A 19,373-nucleotide genomic window follows, 5' to 3' on the forward strand; every position below is an offset into this window, starting at 1 on the left:
CCTTATGTACAATCCTTATGTACAACCCTTATTTACAATCCTTATGCATAACCCTTATGTATAATCCTTATGTACAACCCTTATGTACAATCCTTATGTACAATCCTTATGTATAATCCTTAAATATAATCCTTATGTACAATCCTTATGTACAATCCTTATGTATAACCCTTATGTACAATCCTTATGTACAATTCTTATGTATAACCCTTATGTACAATCCTTATGTACAATCCTTATGTATAATCCTTATGTACAACCCTTATGTATAATCCTTATGTACAATCCTTATGTATAATCCTTAAATATAATCCTTATGTACAATCCTTATGTACAATCCTTATGTACAATCCTTATGTATAATCCTTATGTATAATCATTATGTACAACCCTTATGTATAATCCTTATGTACAACCCTTATGTACATCCTTATGTATAATCCTTATGTACAATCCTTATGTACAATCCTTATGTATAATCCTTATGTACAACCCTTATGTATAATCCTTATTTACAATCCTTATGTATAATCCTTATGTACAATCCTTATGTATAATCCTTATGTATAATCCTTATGTACAACCCTTATGTATAATCCTTATGTACAACCCTTATGTACAATCCTTATGTATAATCCTTATGTACAACCCTTATGTATAATCCTTATGTATAATCCTTATATACAACCCTTATGTACAATCCTTATGTACAATCCTTATGTATAACCCTTATGTACAACCCTTATGTACAACCCTTGTGTACAACCCTTATGTACATTCCTTATGTACAACCCTTATGTACAATCCTTATGTACAACCCTTATGTATAATCCTTATGTACAACCCTTATGTATAATCCTTATGTATAATCCTTATATACAACCCTTATATACAACCCTTATGTACAACCCTTATGTACAACCCTTGTGTACAACCCTTATGTACAATCCTTATGTATAATCCTTATGTACATTCCTTATGTACAATCCTTATGTACATTCCTTATGTACATTCCTTATGTACAACCCTTATGTACAATCCTTATGTACAATCCTTACCATCCCAGCCTGGGACGTGATTGTGAATGGGGTCCCGGTCTGAACGTGGGAGTCTGGTCCGATCTGTAAACCATCATCAAAGTCACGTGACGCGCTCCGCTCTCGGAACTGAAGCAAGGCGGATGTTTTGTAGATCGGCGCGAGGCGCGGCGGCGCACCGTGGTGTGCGTGCGTACGTGTGCGTGTGTGCGTTCGCGTGCCTGGCGCGCGCGCCGCACGTCCCTCTGCTTGAAGAAGGCTCGACAAATTCTGCGGGTTGTCCGCGCGCCGAAGCGAGCGAGCCGGGTCTTAAAGACAGAACTGTTTTACATACAGAGATAATTACTGACATGTCGGATTTCGAGGAATTTGAAAAACAGCTGAGCGAAAATCGACAAGGTGAGTTGTGTCTTGTTGTGTTTTCCCCCCAGCCAGCATGGTGCGCTGCGTAGCTCCGTATATTATTACGGTGCACGTTGTGTACCGTAATAATGTTTTTCTGCCATGACTCATGTGGACAGCCAGTCTCAATACAGACGCCAGAGACTGCGACCGTAATATTAAAATTAATATTAGATCGTCCACGAGCTCAGCCGCGACCTGCCATTGCTGCGACTCGCACCCAAACGCAGTGTCATAAATGTATGACTGGGTCATCAACCAGTAAGAATGGTGGTCATCAACCAGTAAGAATGTTGGTCATCAACCAGTAAGAATGTTGGTCATCAACCAGTAAGAATGGTGGTCATCAACCAGTAAGAATGATTGTCTTTAACCAGTAACAATGATAGTCGTTAACCAGTAAGAATGGTGGTCATTAACCAGTACGAATGATGGTTTTTAACCAGTAACAATGATGGTCTTTAACCAGTAACAATGATGGTCTTTAACCAGTAACAATGATGGTCATGAAGCAGTAAGAATGATGGTCATTAACCAGTAAGAATGGTGGTCATTAACCAGTAAGAACGATGGTCATGAAGCAGTAAGAATGGTGGTCATTAACCAGTAAGAATGATGGTCATTAACCAGTAAGAATGGTGGTCATTATAACCAGTAAGAGTGGTGGTCATTATAACCAGTAAGAATGATGGTCATGAAGCAGTAAGAATTATGGTTATTATAACCAGTAAGAATGATGGTCATTAACCAGTAAGAATGATGGTCATTAACCAGTAAGAATGATGGTCATTATAACCAGTAAGAATGATGGTCATTATAACCAGTAAGAAGGGTGGTCATTATAACCAGTAAGAATGATGGTCATTAACCAGTAAGAATGATGGTCATTATAACCAGTAAGAATGATGGTCATGAAGCAGTAAGAATGGTGGTCATTATAACCAGTAAGAATGATGGTCATTATAACCAGTAAGAAGGGTGGTCATTATAACCAGTAAGAGTGGTGGTCATTATAACCAGTTAGAATGATGGTCATTATAACCAGTAAGAATGATGGTCATTATAACCAGTAAGAATGGTGGTCATTATAACCAGTAAGAATGATGGTCATTATAACCAGTAGAATGGTGGTCATTATAACTAGTGAGAATGGTGGTCATTATAACCAGTTAAAATGGTGGTCATTATAACCAGTTAGAATGGTGGTCATTATAACCAGTTAGAATGATGGTCATTTTAACAGTAAGAATGATGGTCATTATAAGCAGTTAGAATGATAGTCATTATAACCAGTAAGAATGGTGGTCATTATAACCAGTAAGAGTGGTGGTCATTATAACCAGTAAGAATGATGGTCATTATAACCAGTAAGAGTGGTGGTCATTATAACCAGTTAGAATGATGGTCATTATAACCAGTAAGAATGATGGTCATTATAACCAGTAAGAATGGTGGTCATTATAACCAGTAACAATGATGGTCTTTAACCAGTAAGAATGGTGGTCATTATAACCAGTAAGAGCGGTGGTCATTATAACCAGTAAGAATATTGGTCACTATAACCAGTAAGAATAGTGGTCATTATAACCAGTTAGAATGATCGTCATTATAACCAGTAAGAATGATGGTTTTTAACCAGTATAAATAATGGTCTTTAACCAGTAACAATGATGGTCATTAACCAGTAAGAATGGTGGTCATTAACCGGGTAAGAATGGTGGTCATTAACCAGTAAGAATGATGGTCATAACCAGTAAGAATGGCGGTCATTATAACCAGTAAGAATGGTGGTCATTAACCATTAAGAATTATGGTTTTTAACCAGTAAAAATGGTGGTCATTATAACCAGTAAGAATGATGGTCATGAAGCAGTAAGAATGGTGGTCATTAACCAGTAAGAATGGTGGTCATTATAACCAGTGAGAATGATGGTCATTATAACCAGTAGAATGGTGGTCATTATAACCAGTAAGAATGGTGGTCATTATAACCAGTTAGAATGATGGTCATTATAACCAGTAAGAGTGGTGGTCATTAAGCAGTAAGAATGGTGGTCATTAACCAGTAAGAGTGGTGGTCATTATAACCAGTTAGAATGGTGGTCATTATAACCAGTAAGAATGGTGGTCATTATAACCAGTAAGAATGGTGGTCATTAACCAGTAAGAGTGGTGGTCATTATAACCAGTTAGAATGGTGGTCATTATAACCAGTAAGAATGATGGTCATTAACCAGTAAGAATGGTGGTCATTATAACCAGTAAGAATGATGGTCATTATAACCAGTAAGAATGATGGTCATTATAACCAGTAAGAGTGGTGGTCATTAAGCAGTAAGAGCTCTGGTGGAGCAGTGACGAGCCTTCGCTCTGTGTTTGCCCTGGTATCGATGTGAACAGAGAGGGAGAAAGAGAGACACAAGAGGAGGAGCCGCAGCGGGTCTCCCGGGCGGAGTGATAAACACCGCAGCTGGAGCAAGGACAGAGGGAGCCGCAGCCGAGACCGGAAGAGCCGCGACCGCAGGAGCTCCTCACGAGAGCACAAAAAACACAGGTGACTCAGTCCAGCTCGGTACTGTTTAGCTTATTTCAATTATTTCGCCTCAATTCAGTTCAGCTCAACTTATTTCAGTTCAATTAAATCCAAGTTGGTTCAGTTCAGTTCAGACCAATTCATCCATCCATCATCCGAACCGCTTATCCTGCTCTCAGGGTGGCGGGGATGCTGGAGCCTATCCCAGCAGTCATTGGACGGCAGGCGGGGAGACACCCTGGACAGGCTGCGAGGCCATCACACACACACACACACACACACACACACACACACACACACACACACACACACACACATGCTAGGGACAATCTAGTACGGCCGACTCAGCTGACCTACATGTGTTTGGACTGTGGGACGAAACCGGAGCCCCCGGAGGAAACCCACACAGACACGGGCAGAACATGCAAACTCCACACACGGGACAACCCGGGACCACCCCCAAGGTTGGACTACCCCGGGGCTCGAACCCAGGACCTTCTTGCTGTGAGGCGACAGCACTACCCACTGCGTGACCGTGCCGTCCCCAAACCAGTTCAGTTCAGTTAAATTCAAATTAGCTCAACTCAAATCAATTCAGTTCAACATGACTCAATTCGGTCGACACGATATTGCCATTGCTGGACGTGGATGGAGTTGCACACTCTCAGGATCGTGCAAATCTTTGGGCTTGCGAGTGTAAAACAGATGCAAGGGGACGTCATGTGCAACTACACTGCTCAAAAAAATAAAGGGAACACATAAGCAATGCAATGTAGCTCCAAGTCAATCACACTTTTGAGATATCAACCTGTCCAGTTAGGAAGCAACACTGATTTGTGAATCAATTTCACCTGTTGGTAAATTGTCTAATTTCCACCTGGTGGAAATTAGACAATTTGCAAGACAACCCCTATAAAAGGAATGGATTTGCAGGTGGTGGCCACAGACCATTTGCCTGTCCTCATCTTTTCTGGCCGATCTTTGGTTAGTTTTTCATTTTGCTAGTGCCCTCACCACTAGAGGTGGCATGAGGCGGTATCTGCAACCTACAGACGTTGCTCAGGTAGTGCAGCTCATCCAGGATGGCACATCAATGCGTGCTGTGGCAAGAAGATTTGATGTGTCTCCCAGCACAGTGTCCAGAGCATGGAGGAGGTACCAGGAGACAGGCCAGTACACCAGGAGACATGGAGGGGGCCGCAGGAGGACAACAACCCCGCAGCAGGACCGCTATCTGGTCCTTTGTGCAAGGAGGAGCACTGCCGGAGCCCTACAAAACGACCTTCAACAGGCCACTAATGTGCAGGTTTCTGCTCAAACAGTGAGAAACAGAATGCATGAGGATGGTATGAGGGCCCGACGTCCACAATTGGGGCCTGTGCTCACAGCCCAACACCGTGCAGCCCGATTGACCTTTGCCAGAGAACATCTTGGTTGGCAGATTCGCCATTGGCGCCCTGTGCTCTTCACAGATGAGAGCAGGTTCACACTGAACACATGTGACAGACGTGAGAGAGTCTGGAGACGCTGTGGAGAACGTTCTGCTGCCTGCAACATCCTCCGGCATGACCGGTTTGGCGGTGGGTCAGTGATGGTCTGGGGAGGCATATCCTTGGAGGGCCGCACAGACCTCTACGTGCTAGCCAGAGGTACCATGACTGCCATTAGGTACCGGGATGAGATCCTCAGACCCATTGTCAGACCATATGCTGGTGCAGTGGGCCCTGGGTTCCTGCTCATGCATGACAATGCTCGTCCTCATGTGGCCAGAGTGTGTCAGCAGTTCCTGCATGTCGACGGCATTGATGCTATGGACTGGCCTGCACGTTCCCCAGACCTGAATCCAATCGAGCACCTCTGGGACATCATGTCTCGTACCATCCGCCAACGCGATGTCGCACCACAGACTGTCCAGGAGTTGACCGATGCCCTGATCCAGGTCTGGGAGGAGATCCCTCAGGAGACCATCCGTCGTCTCATCAGGAGCATGCCCAGACGTTGTAGGGAGTGCATACAGGCACGTGGAGGCCACACACACTACTGAGCCTCATTTTGAATCGTCTTGAGGAATTTCCACAGAAGTTGGATCAGCCTATGTTCTCATTTTCCACTTTGATTTTGAGTATGATTCTGAATCCAGACCTTAATGGGCTAATGATTTTGATTTCCATTGATCATTCTTAGGTTATTTTGCTCTAAACACATTCCTCTATCTAATAAATAAAGATTTTCAGCTGAAATATTTCATTCATCGAGGTCTATATTGTGTTTTTAGGTGTTCCCTTTATTTTTTTGAGCAGTATAGTTAAATCACCTCACATTTAGCTTGTTTAGCTAGCGCTGGGGTGGTGTGGTAAATTTGGTAATCATAGGGGAATTTTACAATGCTGGATATTTGCACTGAAACGTCAAGCGTCCTCACAGTAGCGTGTCAGACACACTCCACCGATGCCACCGTGGGGCAAGTGTGCAAGGCCCCATGCGTCCACACCAATTACGTGTCACGGTGTTAATATATGTTATGTACATGGTATGAGGTGGAACAGAAGTAGAGATAACTCATCCATTGACAACTATGTGTGAGGCCTCAGTGTGTAAAATTTTACCCCTTAAATGAATTTTGTTCGTTTTGTCTTGTGTATTTAGTTACTCGCCAAGGAGAACGAGGAAGAAAAAGACCTGCAAGTACTGGGATGTTCCACCTCCTGGCTTTGAACATATCACACCAATGCAATATAAAGCTATGCAAGGTATTTCTCAGGGTTTTTTATGCTTTCTCGGTCCTCGAGTCAATCTGGGGCTTCTTTTCAGTGTTGGATTGCATGGAAGTATGGAAGTTTGTTGGAGTTTGTTGACGTGCATTTTAACTTTCCAGGCAAGAGTATGCATCATCAGTGTGCTGCTGTATGACAATACAGTGCATGTTTCATTCACGGAGCCTCGCCTCATGCCTGCATCACCGTATGTCTGCAGGACCCTTTTGCAAAACCTTTCAGCTGAACTTAGTTGACATTTACACGAACGGCCATTTATGTTCTCTCCAAATGAGGCATCTGCAGCTGGGTTGATCTCCATCTCCCCTCTGATAACATTACAACAGAGCAGTGGTTGCAGACAGCCATGACGTTTTGGGCCATGTGACGTTTCTGATGAGCCCTCTTCCTTTGTTTTTCCCCCAGCTGCGGGGCAAATACCGACGATAACCCTGCTGGCAACGTCCACTATGAGTGGAGTAGCTGCAACACCAACCCAAGTGCCCATAGTTGGCAGTCAGATGACGAGACAAGCCAGGCGCCTTTATGTTGGCAATATTCCCTTCGGAGTAACCGAGGTACATTTTCTAACTCCGTTCTCCTTGCCGTCGTCGTTATCGTTTCCTAAGATGTGGCTGTGGATGGTGTGTTGCTGTGCTGTTGAAATATTTCACGCTAGAGCTATTACAAGGTGTCAGACACATCTTTCTTTGGCTTAGGAGTCCATGGCAGAGTTTTTTAACGCCCAGATGCGGCTCGCAGGCCTTTCACAAGCCCCCAGCAACCCTGTGCTTGCAGTGCAGATTAATCAGGATAAGAACTTCGCATTCCTGGAGGTGAGTGATTGTTCTTCTGCCATCCCTATACTGTCTTTGCTTATTAAAAGCACGAGCTTTGACATTATTGTGATATATGTTTGTTTTGTTTTTTTTTCCTTCTAACAGAAAGGGGTCACAACAGAAAAGCAGCAGTTAGTGGCGGGGAACTTTCCCGAGTTGACAATGTCAGATCAGAATTTTTTTTTTCCTTTTCAGTTTCGATCTGTAGACGAGACCACACAGGCCATGGCCTTTGACGGAATCAATTTCCAAGGTCAGTCATTGAAGATCAGGCGGCCTCATGACTACCGGCCTTTACCGGGCATTTCAGAACAACCTGCTTTCCACGTCCCAGGTTTGTTGTTTCCGAGGTTTTCTTTTATATCAAATTCAACAGTGATACGCTCTAATATAAGACTCAGAGATGTGAGACATGACATTCATGTTGACTTGTTGTCGTTTTGGTTTGTTTAGGTGTTGTATCCACTGTAGTTCCTGATTCTCCCCATAAACTGTTCATAGGAGGCCTGCCTAACTATCTTAACGATGACCAGGTACTCTTAAGTTCTCTAACAATCATATCAACCTGACTAATAAAGCAAGCACACGTTTCCCCATATTTCCTCTCACTTTTAGAGGTTATCACACTTAAACTTGCCCCAAGTATTGATTTACATTTTTCATTTTTCTTCACTAGATAAAACTGCCCACTTCACTCTAAAAAAATATGCCTTGGAAAGACAGAATAGAAGCCAAAATGTTACTCTGTGGTAGCCAAAAAGACAGATGAATATAGCCGACCTCATATTAAAAACTGGACTCCATTGTTCCTGTGCAGGGAGATAATTCTGTTACAAAATTAACATGGCTGATGCTGATATGTCTACCATCGACCTCTGACTATGGTGTCATTGGTATGCACCGATCAGCCAAAACATTAAAACCACCTGCCTAATATTGGGCAGGTCCCCCTCGTACCGCCATAACAGCTCTGACCTGTCGAGGCATGGACTACACAAGGCTTCTGAAGGTGTCCTCTGGTATCTGGCATCAAGATGTTAGCAGCAGATCCTTTAAGTCCTGTAAGTAGCAAGGTGAAGACTCTGTGGATTGGACTTGTTTTTCCATCACATCCCACTGAGATCTGGGGAACTCGGAGGCCAAAGCAAAACCTTGAACTCTTTGTCAAGTTCCTCAAACTATTCCTGAACAGTTTTTGCAGTGTGGCAGGGCACATTATCCTGCTGAAAGAGGGCACTGCCATCAGGGAATACCATTGCCTTGAAGGGGTGTATTTGGTCTGCAATGATGTTTAGGTAGGTGGCCTGCGTCAAAGTAACATAGGTATGACAAACTGTCAAAGTTTATCTCTCAATGCAGTGAGGTTACTGGTCCCCTGTGACAACTGGTACACCAAGATGTGGAGTGGACTTGGCATGAAGCCCACGATGCGGGATTCAACAGGCTGAAACAAGCAGTGACAAACCCACCAGTGCTACAGTTCTTTGACATATCGAAGCCAGTGGTCATATCAGCTGATGCATCACAACATGGTCTGGGTGCGGTGTGTCTCCAGCGAGGGAGGCCTGTGGCGTTCGCATCACGTGCCATCACACCCACTGAGTCAAAGTATGCCCAGAATGAAAAAGAAATGTTGGCTCTCATCTTTGCGACCAAGAAGTTCCATGATTTCATCTATGGATGTGGTAGACCACCTGTGGTGACTCGCTCAGGAAGAGTCAGCCACCCCAACCAGCGTTACATCACCAATTAGCCCCAGTGACTGATCAAAGTAATGTGTGCACTCTGAGAAATATTGTTCTTCCGGTGATTGATTATTGAGTTTCCTTATTAGTTATTCTGTACCTTATTAGTCACATGTGCCATCTCGTCTTTTACTGGCGGGTCAGTTTGTCAGGTTCCTGTTATGTGCTGTACCCCACTCGTGCTGTTGTGTTCAGGGATCTGTGCCACTCAAGTTATGCAACATAGCGGTTGTTTGTGTTGCTGTAATGTGTCTTTTCATCAGTGCCGCTGTCTCCAAACCATACAACGTATTAGCTGGTCTCACTACCACCTTGTAGGCATCTTTGGAGGCATCCTATGCTGTGTCGCTACTCGTGGCTAAATCAAAAAATCCATTTACCGTAGCCGAAGAGCTCATCTTGCCTGCAGCTGTCATTCTCGCAGAAACAATGACCGATAAAGAAAGCAGCTGATGTCCTGAAGAAAGTGCCGCTGTCTGTCAGATCATCCTGTGTGCCATCGGATTGACGATATGGCAATTGACATTATCGACCAAGCGGTGGAGAAACTGAAAGAGTCGGGCACGTTCACTTTGCAGTTGGCTGAATCAGCGGGTGCCAGCGGGGAAGTGCAGCTGGTTGCGTTTGTGTGTCACAAAGACACTTTGCTGTTTTGCAAGAAACTCACGGGGAGAACTACCGGACAGGGCGTTTTTCACCTTACTGACCATTTTTTCTCTCAACACAAGCTGGATTGGAAGTCCTGCTCTCATGTGTGCACGGATGGCGCTGGGGCGATGACCGGCAGGGTGAATGGTTTAATGGCCCACGTCAAAAAGGGAAACCCTAGCGTTACATGGATGCACCGCATGATTCACCCAGAAGCATCAGCTAGCAAGAGAATGATCCAGAGTTACACCACATTTTGAATGCTGCCGTAGGAGTGATCAACTTCATACAGTCCGGGCCTTTGAATCCTAGACTGTTTCAGTCGCTTTGTCAAGATGGTGGGTCGGAACATGGACAGCACCGCTTCACACCTGTGTCTGGTGGTTGTCCATCCCGAGGGAAGACGTTACAGCGGCTGTTCGAGCTGCACAATGAAGTGAGGGAATGTCTGTCGGAGCACACGCGCGCCCCCTGTGGTGGCTTTGTTCAACGACGTTGACTGGGTAGCTCGGCTGGGACACCTCTCCGATATTTTCAGCAAACTCAACCAGCTGAGTCTCTCTCCTCAAGGTAAAGACACACACGTTCTTAGCTTGTATGGCAAAGTCTGTGGATTCATGGAGAAGATCAAGCTCTGGCAGAGCAAATGTGAAGGCAGGGACACAAGTAGTTTCCTGCAGCTGGATGCACACATTGCCACTGGTGAACGTGACAGAGCTACAGTTGTGAACATAGTACACACACATTTATCCAGGCTGAAGAATGAGTTCAGCTCCTACTTCCCTGATATGGTCAACAAGTCTTCCAAACTGGACCGGGTTCGTAATCCATTTGTGACGGACATGAGCAGCAGCATTCCCGACAGACTGCAAGAGAACCTCATAGATGTGTCCTCAGATAGGAGCCTGAAGATGGGGTACTCAAGCACACCGCTGATTCACTTCTGGTGTGTTGTGCAGAAGGAGTATCCTGACTTGGGGCAGCATGCCCTGAATGAACTGTTGCCCTTTGGACCCACACACCCGTGTGAGGTGACGTTCTCCACCATGACCCACATCAGAACCAAACACAGGAACGGGCTCAACGTGGAGAACAACCTGGTCACCGCTGCTGCAACAATCTCCCCCAGACTCACAAAACTGATGAGTGACAAACAGGCTCAAGTGTCCCATTGAGTGTCACATTATTGGAGAGTTTGAGCCTTACTTTTTTTTTAAAGTCTACAAACAGTGGCTATTAGAAGTAATATGATTAGTTATGATTGAATATGATTAAAGGGTCACATTAACTGGGGAGATTGAGTCTTTTTTTAGAAAAAGTTATAATTAAATTAATGCTACATAGACTAAATATACTGTATATGTATATATAAATTATATACATTAATGATATACCCTGGTGATCACCACAATTGATTGCGTAATAGGGGGTACTTTAGGTTGGCTTGAAATGCTTCGGGGGTACAGTACTCAACAAAGGTTGGGAACCACTGCTTCCTTGGACCACTTTTGGTAGGCCCTGACCACTGCACACTGGGAACACCTCACAAGGCCTGCCATTCTGGAGATGGTCTGAAGCAGTCACCTAGCCATCACAATCTGATCCTTGTCAAAAGTCCCTCCGGTCCATTTTTCCTGCTTCAAGAGCTGGCTGTTCACCTGCTGCCTCATATATCCCACCCCTTGACAGGAGCCACCCACCGCAGTGAGATAATCACTGTTATTCACGTACCCGTCAGTGGTTTTAATGTTCTGGATGATCGGTGTACGTGGCTGAGGTTAAGTACATAGTGCTGGCAAAACTTTGTTTTTTGTCATGCCATACTGTTGCAGTAAATCTTTACACACAAAAAAAGTTGACGCGCTTCAGAGCAGCCCTTAAAATGTACAATTTAAAAAGCCCTGTATGATTGTCCAAATGTACAAATCCACAGCGCAATCAAAATGATCATTGGTAGCACATATTATATTACTTAAGCATGCATCAACACATGCACTATATACTAGTATTATCATGTTGTAACTATAGTATGTCTCAACGTGGTAGTGTTGATGAGATAAGAGGCATACAAAGCTTGTTTGTGACTTTGCTACCCAGGTTAATTGCTTATAGGTACATTTATTGTATTAACATACTGATTTGAAAAAGGTAAGAAAAGCCCAGTTCATAACAGGGCCATGGCCTGTCATGCTGCTATGTGTTTGGTATCCAGACCTGGTTGTGTTTCCCAGTTAGCTAGGAGTCCATATCAGTGTATTAAAGCTGCAGGATAGCCAATACATTTGGTGCTAAGTAGGTCAGGGTCATAGGATTCATAGCTTGATAAGTGTTGTGCTCCGGTAGACAAAACTAATGCACAGAGAAGGTCCACCTCAGCCCACATGTTGGGGAGATGGTGAACATTAGCAATGCCAACACTGAATTTGACTCTAGCTTTCTATTTTAACCTCAGTCCAGTTAGATAATAGAGTGAATGTACCCTGGTATTATTTATTGATTTATTATTATTATTATTATTATCATTATTATTATTTTATAAACTTATATACTTGCAGTCATTGCTACTGCATTGATACTCACAGCTCTTTCATTTTTGTTCCCCCCACTTTGTCCCCAGCTAGGGGCTGTAAGATCGTTAAGTCTGCGCTCATAATTTGTTCAGTAGTACTGATCTACTGCTGCCATGCCAACATGTAACACAAGGCAAGTAAGACATTCTGATCCTCACACGGATACACTCCTAGCCAGCAGGCTCCCTTAGCTGGCCACTTCATAAATCCCGTCATTATGCCGGCGCGCCTTTAGGACCCAGGGCCATTTTGGGGTAATTGGTCAAGACAGGCTGAGGGTTGGCGGGGGTGGTCGTATTCAGATTTAAAAGTAAAGGTAAGCTTGTGAGAGAGAGAGAGAAAAACGCAACCCTTGTATTGTTCAAGTCTATTTGGCCTGTAGTTGGCAAAATACAACGGGAGGCCGCTGTAACTTGTAATAATGGGCCCGTTTCACATGTTTATTTTACCGTGCACCGCCGACTGCACAGCTTGTGAGGTCAACACACATTGTTAATACGTCAGCGTATTTGCTTTTATTCCAATTTTACTTGAATAGATACGACCATGTCTAAACACGGCACTAACAACTAACTTGCGACAAGTCTGTCTCGGTGCCTCATACGTCTCATGACGGGAGTTTTGTATACTGCACGCCGTGACCCTCTCTCGGTCAGAGCGACGTATGGTGAGCGGTCAGCCCCCCCGCTGACTTCTCTTTTCCGAACCGTTGAAATTAGCAGAACACGTTGTCCCTTCACATACTTTGCTTAACAAGTAGTGCAGAACCTAGTTTTCCCTGACACGTCATGCACGGGTGTACAGATGACCTTAATGACTATTACGGGATCGTATGCATTTTGGTGTCAACTATCACGTTGTTTATTACACTCCTCTGTCCACTCACCGTGATCTCATTTTGTGTCATGATTATCAAAAGGAGATTTAAAATTGGTGCGGTAAGCGCTGGTTGACTGATGTGGTCGATCTCACCCCTGCACTGGTACTCTTTCTGCTGCACAGGTGAAAGAGCTTTTGACCTCGTTCGGCCCGCTCAGAGCGTTCAATCTTGTCAAGGACAGTGCTACTTCACTGTCGAAAGGCTACGCCTTTTGCGAATATGTTGACATCAGTGCAACTGACCAGGTAACGTTGAATACTTTTTCCTTCTCCTTTTTAAAGATTTTAGAGCTAATTAAGCTGTTGCTTAGAGGTCTCTATGTATTCTTATCAGGCAGTAGCCGGGCTGAATGGAATGCAGCTAGGCGACAAAAAGCTCATTGTCCAAAGGGCTAGTGTGGGGGCTAAAAGCACCCATCCTGTGAGTCGGAGTACTGTTTTAACCCGCACCTCATTTGGATCTGTAATTGACACTGATTTGTATTGACTGCTTAAGCACTGCACGCTCCCTGATCTCATTGCTCTCTTCTGTGCCAGACATCCATTATCGAGACCCCAGTCACCCTACAGGTCCCTGGACTGCAGAGGCTGCAGAACTCAGGCATGCCCACAGAGGTGCTGTGCCTTCTCAACATGGTGATGCCCGAGGAGCTGGTGGATGATGAAGACTACGAGGAGATCCTGGAGGACATCCGTGAGGAGTGCTGCAAATACGGCAGCGTGCGCTCCATCGAGATCCCTCGGCCCGTCGACGGCGTTGAAGTCCCTGGCTGTGGCAAGGTTAGTCCTTGGCCTTGGCCCTGGTTTCTGCAGAATCTGGGTTTTTCCTAATGCACCAGTCTGCCCTGCAAGCTATTTAATGTGTTGTTCTAATTAGGTGTGAGTTCAGGTTCAGACTTAATGATCTCAACAAAAGCGGAGCCATTGTAATGGCGAAGCTATCGAAGCTGCAGTTTGCATCAGGGCTTAAAAAGACAATGCACAACCTTTGGCCGTGGGTCTGCAATTGCTCTCTCTCATCACTGATGTGTAGCAAATTAAACTGTCCCACTAGTCACTCATCTCGATTCAGCATCCAGCCAGTTTCCCTGGAGTCCACAGGCATGTTGTCACGTAGAAAGAATGACAGGCAAATTGTCTGGTTTAGAAATTAACGGACCATTCTCGTAGATTTTACACTGGGATTAGCATGTTATGGAGCCATTTGCATACTGCCATGGTTTCACGCACTAAAACAAACATGATCATAGTGCTTACCTGTCACCTAGCTCAGTGTTTCTCAACCCAGTCCTCAAGGACCCCCTATCCTGCAGATTTTCTTTGCAACCCTGAATAGGTACCTGTTTGTAGTAGTTCAGCAGTGAATGTCAAGAGTTGGCACACCTTGCATAATGAAGTGCTGTGAGATGATTGGTTGACTAAGTACAAGCAGAGCTACTATGCAGGGTTACAATGAAAATCTGCAGGTTAGGGGGTCCTTGAGGACTGGGTTGAGAAACACTGACCTAGCTCACCAGTTAACAAAACCTGGATGATACTCGTTTGAACTCTTGTGTTATTATCTTGCACCACTTGTTTGCAATGTGGAGAAGTTAGAGAACTGGCAAGTACTCCCCTTGTCTGGCTGTATTTAAGCTCAGTCTGTTGAGCCTTAAGCTTTGCACTCTTTCCTTGCAGCTTTCTGCTATTGCTATAACTATGACTTTCGGTGCTATGGCGACTGATAGCAGCCACCCAGCTCAGGGACAGGCTGTATCACGCTTAGAGGATACGGTACTACAGCAGATGGTGATTGCCTCACATTAGTACAACCTCTACTACAAAGCCAAGATCTGGTAAATAGAGGGAATTGAGCATGTACACACAGAGTAATGCTCAGACTGATTTATTATAAATCTAATTTCATCCATCCATTATGCAAACCACTTGTCCTGCCCTCAGGGTCACGGGGATGCTGGAGCCTATCCCAGCAGTCATTGGGTGGCAGGCAGGGAGACACCCTGGACAGGCTGCCACACCATCATAGGGCAGTCTCTCATATATATATATATATATATATAGTGGAGGGGGGGTGGGGTTCTGGAAACCGTCAGTGGTGTTGATAAAAGTGCTCGGCAAACGAGGAGCGGACTACCAAGATAGATGTAGGAAAAAACACTTCAGTACATAGCAGCACAAGCCTGCCCCGCACGCCACGCACCCACCCGCTGCCGAGCTGGCCTTATTTGTACTCCAATGTGGCAGAAATATGTCATATATACGGTTCTAAAACAACGGAGGCAGCGTTTATAAGGATGATTTTGCTGAATCCATTAAGTCTGATGTACTTCTCTGACTGTCGTGGTTTGTTCAGTTGGACAAACAGACTCACAAGGGATGGACTAGAGCGCACAAGTGAGACATATACACGCTTCATGAAGCACAGCCCTCTTCCTTATAACACAAGTCGAAACAAGTCACAGCTTCCGTCCCTCACGCTAGCCTCACCGCAGGGGGCGTCACGTACACACAAGTGGACAGATGCGCCGCAGCCGGGACCAAGCGCAGACCCCCTGCACAAGTGTTGCTGATGCAACAGATCCACTCCAAAGCTCGGTGTCATCAGCCGACACACAAAACCACACCCCACTGCCACAAGGTCACAAGGTCACAAGGTCAAGTCAGTTTTATTTGTGTAGCCCATTATCACAAATTACATATGTGCCTCGGGGGGCTTTACAGCAACACAACATCCTGTCCTTAGACCCTCACATCGGATGAGGAACATCTCCCTAAAAACCCTTTAACAGGGAGAAACAACAGGAAGGAGGCTCAGGGAGAGCACCAGAGGAGGCTCTCGCCCCCAAGACGCACAACGTGACATGATGCTGTGTTCACACAATGCGACATTGAAAGAGGATAACAGAATTACAATGGAATTATAACATTTATGAAGAATATGATGAGGAGGATGCCAAGCAGTGTCCACACGCCACTGGAACATGTTGCTCGCATGGCTCGATGTAAAAAGAAAACAAAAAGTCACACATCGTAATGAGAGATAACAGGACAACTATCACCACTGTGGTCGAAAAAGCATTGAGGGGTCGTTCATAATCTTTCCCTGGTCCCCTTAAGTTGCTTTAGGTCACTTTCTTGTAACATCTCACATCTTTCACCACACATCTTTTGTGATGTGCGGTGAAATTCTCATTACATGCCAGCTGGTGGCCATCAAGTAAATGTACTGTGAAAAAATCCGGTCCCTCTCGGCTGCTCCTGAGGCTGTATTCTGATTCAGTAAAAATTAATTCGGTCCAAATGAGATGACCAGTCACGGCTAAGGAGCCTCCCCGACCCAATGCCAATCTTGCCATGTGTGCGCACAGGGCCAAGGCTGGATTACGGACCGGGCATGCAGGGCGAGTGCCCTGGGGCCCCGGACCACGAGGGGCCTCAAAAGGTCAGGGGTATTGTGTCCGCGTATAGTAGGGATCCCCAATCATACCCTACAAGGGACGTTTGTTCCAACCCTGAGACGCGATGCAGGGTCCAAGCTAGTCTCTATTGATGCGGGGCCCCAAGCTACAGTCTCTACTGATGCAGGGCCCCAAACTACAGTCTCTACTGATGCAGGGCCCCAAACTACAGTCTCTACTGATGCAGGGTCCAAGCTAATCTCTATTGATGCGGGGCCCCAAGCTACAGTCTCTACTGATGCAGGGCCCCAAACTACAGTCTCTACTGATGCAGGGCCCCAAGCTACAGTCTCTACTGATGCAGGGCCCCAAACTACAGTCTCTACTGATGCAGGGCCCCAAGCTACAGTCTCTACTGATGCAGGGCCTCAAACTACAGTCTCTACTGATGCAGGGCCCAAGCTAGTCTCTATTGATGTGGGGGCCCCAGGCTACAGTCTCTACTGATGCGGGGCCCAAGCTAGTCTCTACTGATGCAGGGCCCCAAGCTAGTCTCTATTGATGCGGGGGCCCCAGGCTACAGTCTCTACTGATGCGGGGCCCAAGCTAGTCTCTATTGATGCAGGGCCCCAAGCTAGTCTCTATTGATGCGGGGGCCCCAAGCTACAGTCTCTACTGATGCGGGGCCCCAAGCTACAGTCTCTACTGATGCGGGGCCCCAAGCTACAGTACAACATTTTCCAGTTGTGATAGACAAACTCATGCACGCGGATGAAGCTGGTTTGGAGGTAGAGGTTATTGGAAGGAGGAAATGGCACGAGATGGGGACTAGATTTTATGGGGGGTGTTGTGTCAAAAATATACCTTTTTCACAACAGCAATATTGACACGCAATAGCAGATAAATACTTGGGGTCAACTGTCCGAAGTAACGGGGAGTGCAGAAGAGAGGTGAAGAAGAGAGTGCAGGCAGGGTGGAGTGGGTGGAGAAGAGTGTCAGGAGTGATGTGTGACAGAAGGGTACCAGCAAGAGTTAAAGGGAAGGTTTACAAGATGGTGGTGAGACCAGCTATGTTGTATGGTTTGGAGACAGTGGTGCTGATGAAAAGACAGGAGGTGGAGCTGGAGGTGCAGAGATGAAGATGATAAGATTTTCACTGGGAGTGATGAGGAAGGACAGGGTTAGGAACGAGTATATTAGAGGGACCGCTCAGGTTGGACGGTTTGGAGACAAAGCAAGAGAGACAAGATGGAGATGGTGTGGACATGTGTGGAGGAGAGATGCTGGGTATACTGGGAGAAGGATGCTGAATATGGAGCTGCCAGGGAAGAGGAGAAGAGGAAGGCCAAAGAGGAGGTTTATGGATGTGGTGAGGGAGGACATGCAGGTGGCTGGTGTGACAGAGGAAGATGCAGAGGACAGGAAGAGATGGAGACGGATGATCCGCTGTGGCGCCCCCTAACGGGAGCAGCTGAAAATAGTAGTAGTAGTAGTAGTAGTGGTAGTAGTAGTAGTAGTAGTAGTGGTAGTAGTAGTAGTAGTAGTAGTGGTAGTAGCAGCAGATAAAAACAGGTTTAATTAATTAAATTAATGAAGGTTCTGTTCCATTTAGTGCAGCAGAGCCTTTCCAGTGCACAGTAGCAGCAGCCTGACTCAGTTTGACCTGAATGGAACGGGACCTTCATCAGTATCGTTGTATTTCATGTCAGAGTGGCTACTGTGAAAAAGACGTGTTGCTCACCTCCCCCCAAGTTAGCTACAGTAGCTTTAACGCACGCCAACTCACCCCCTCTCTTTCATTTCAGATCTTCGTGGAGTATGCATCTGCTGCAGACTGCCAGAAAGCCATGCAGGCCCTAACCGGCCGCAAGTTTGCCAACAGGGTGGTGGTCACCAAATACTATGACCCGGACATGTATCACAGACACGAGTTCTGAAAGCACCGACACATCTGATGGGGGGGGCGTCTGTCTCGCGAGAGGCCCGTCTTCCCCACTCCCCTCCTTTCTAAAGCTTGGTTTTGGTACATCTGTATTTCCCGCCCAGGTACTTCTTTGAATGTCGTGAACATGACTTTACAGACTAGGTCTGGAAAAGACTTGTTTTATTTCGTATATCACATCTTGTACATTGTATATTCCGGAGTGTGTGCCGAGTATCTCCTAAGCCGAGCTTAACGTGTGTTCAGTGGCCTGGTTTCACTCTGAACGATGAGGCAAATCAAATACTGCAGTTTGCGTTACCGTGCGTTTACAGTCGAATTACCGTCCTGTGTCCACTTTAACGAAACCCACTCAACATCACCAGAGTAGCTGTCTTTCAAGCAGTGGCGGCTGGCCAGTACAGGGTGCTGGGGCACTGCCCCCTTCAAATATCAAGAGATGAAAATCTACTTCAACATGTTAAATATCATGCAGTTGTATCATGCAAATAACGATGAAATAAACGTGTTTTCAGTCTGTCAGCAGCATTAAATACTGGTCCAAATGGTATTTGGTTGATTCCTGTCTGAATACATATACTTCCTGTCTGCATACATATACTTCCTGTCTGAATACATATACTTCCT

General features: G+C 45.5%; 1 protein-coding gene across 1 annotated transcript; it reads left to right on the forward strand.

Annotated features, from left to right (window-relative positions):
* Positions 1–1,262: 1,262 nt before the first annotated feature.
* On the forward strand, positions 1,263–19,284 carry LOC130119507 (splicing factor U2AF 65 kDa subunit-like). The gene is made up of 11 exons (XM_056288023.1): positions 1,263–1,436; positions 3,840–3,993; positions 6,619–6,722; positions 7,152–7,303; positions 7,445–7,561; positions 7,760–7,898; positions 8,018–8,097; positions 13,530–13,652; positions 13,741–13,827; positions 13,944–14,186; positions 18,610–19,284. Exons 1-11 carry the CDS (start codon positions 1,388–1,390, stop codon positions 18,739–18,741), a joined length of 1,380 nt encoding a protein of 459 aa, XP_056143998.1. The 5' UTR covers positions 1,263–1,387; the 3' UTR covers positions 18,742–19,284.
* The last annotated feature ends 89 nt before the right edge of the window (positions 19,285–19,373 follow it).

Source organism: Lampris incognitus, chromosome 10, assembly GCF_029633865.1.
Source record: "Lampris incognitus isolate fLamInc1 chromosome 10, fLamInc1.hap2, whole genome shotgun sequence".
NCBI classification, from domain to species: Eukaryota; Metazoa; Chordata; class Actinopteri; order Lampriformes; family Lampridae; genus Lampris; species Lampris incognitus.

Coding starts and splice junctions, on each gene's coding strand:
- LOC130119507 (XM_056288023.1), top strand. CDS start 1,388: ATGTCGGATTTCGAGGAATTTGAAAAACAGCTGAGCGAAAATCGACAA. Junction 8,098..13,529: donor ACTATCTTAACGATGACCAG/GTACTCTTAAGT, acceptor TCTGCTGCACAG/GTGAAAGAGCTTTTGACCTC. Junction 13,653..13,740: donor ACATCAGTGCAACTGACCAG/GTAACGTTGAAT, acceptor TATTCTTATCAG/GCAGTAGCCGGGCTGAATGG.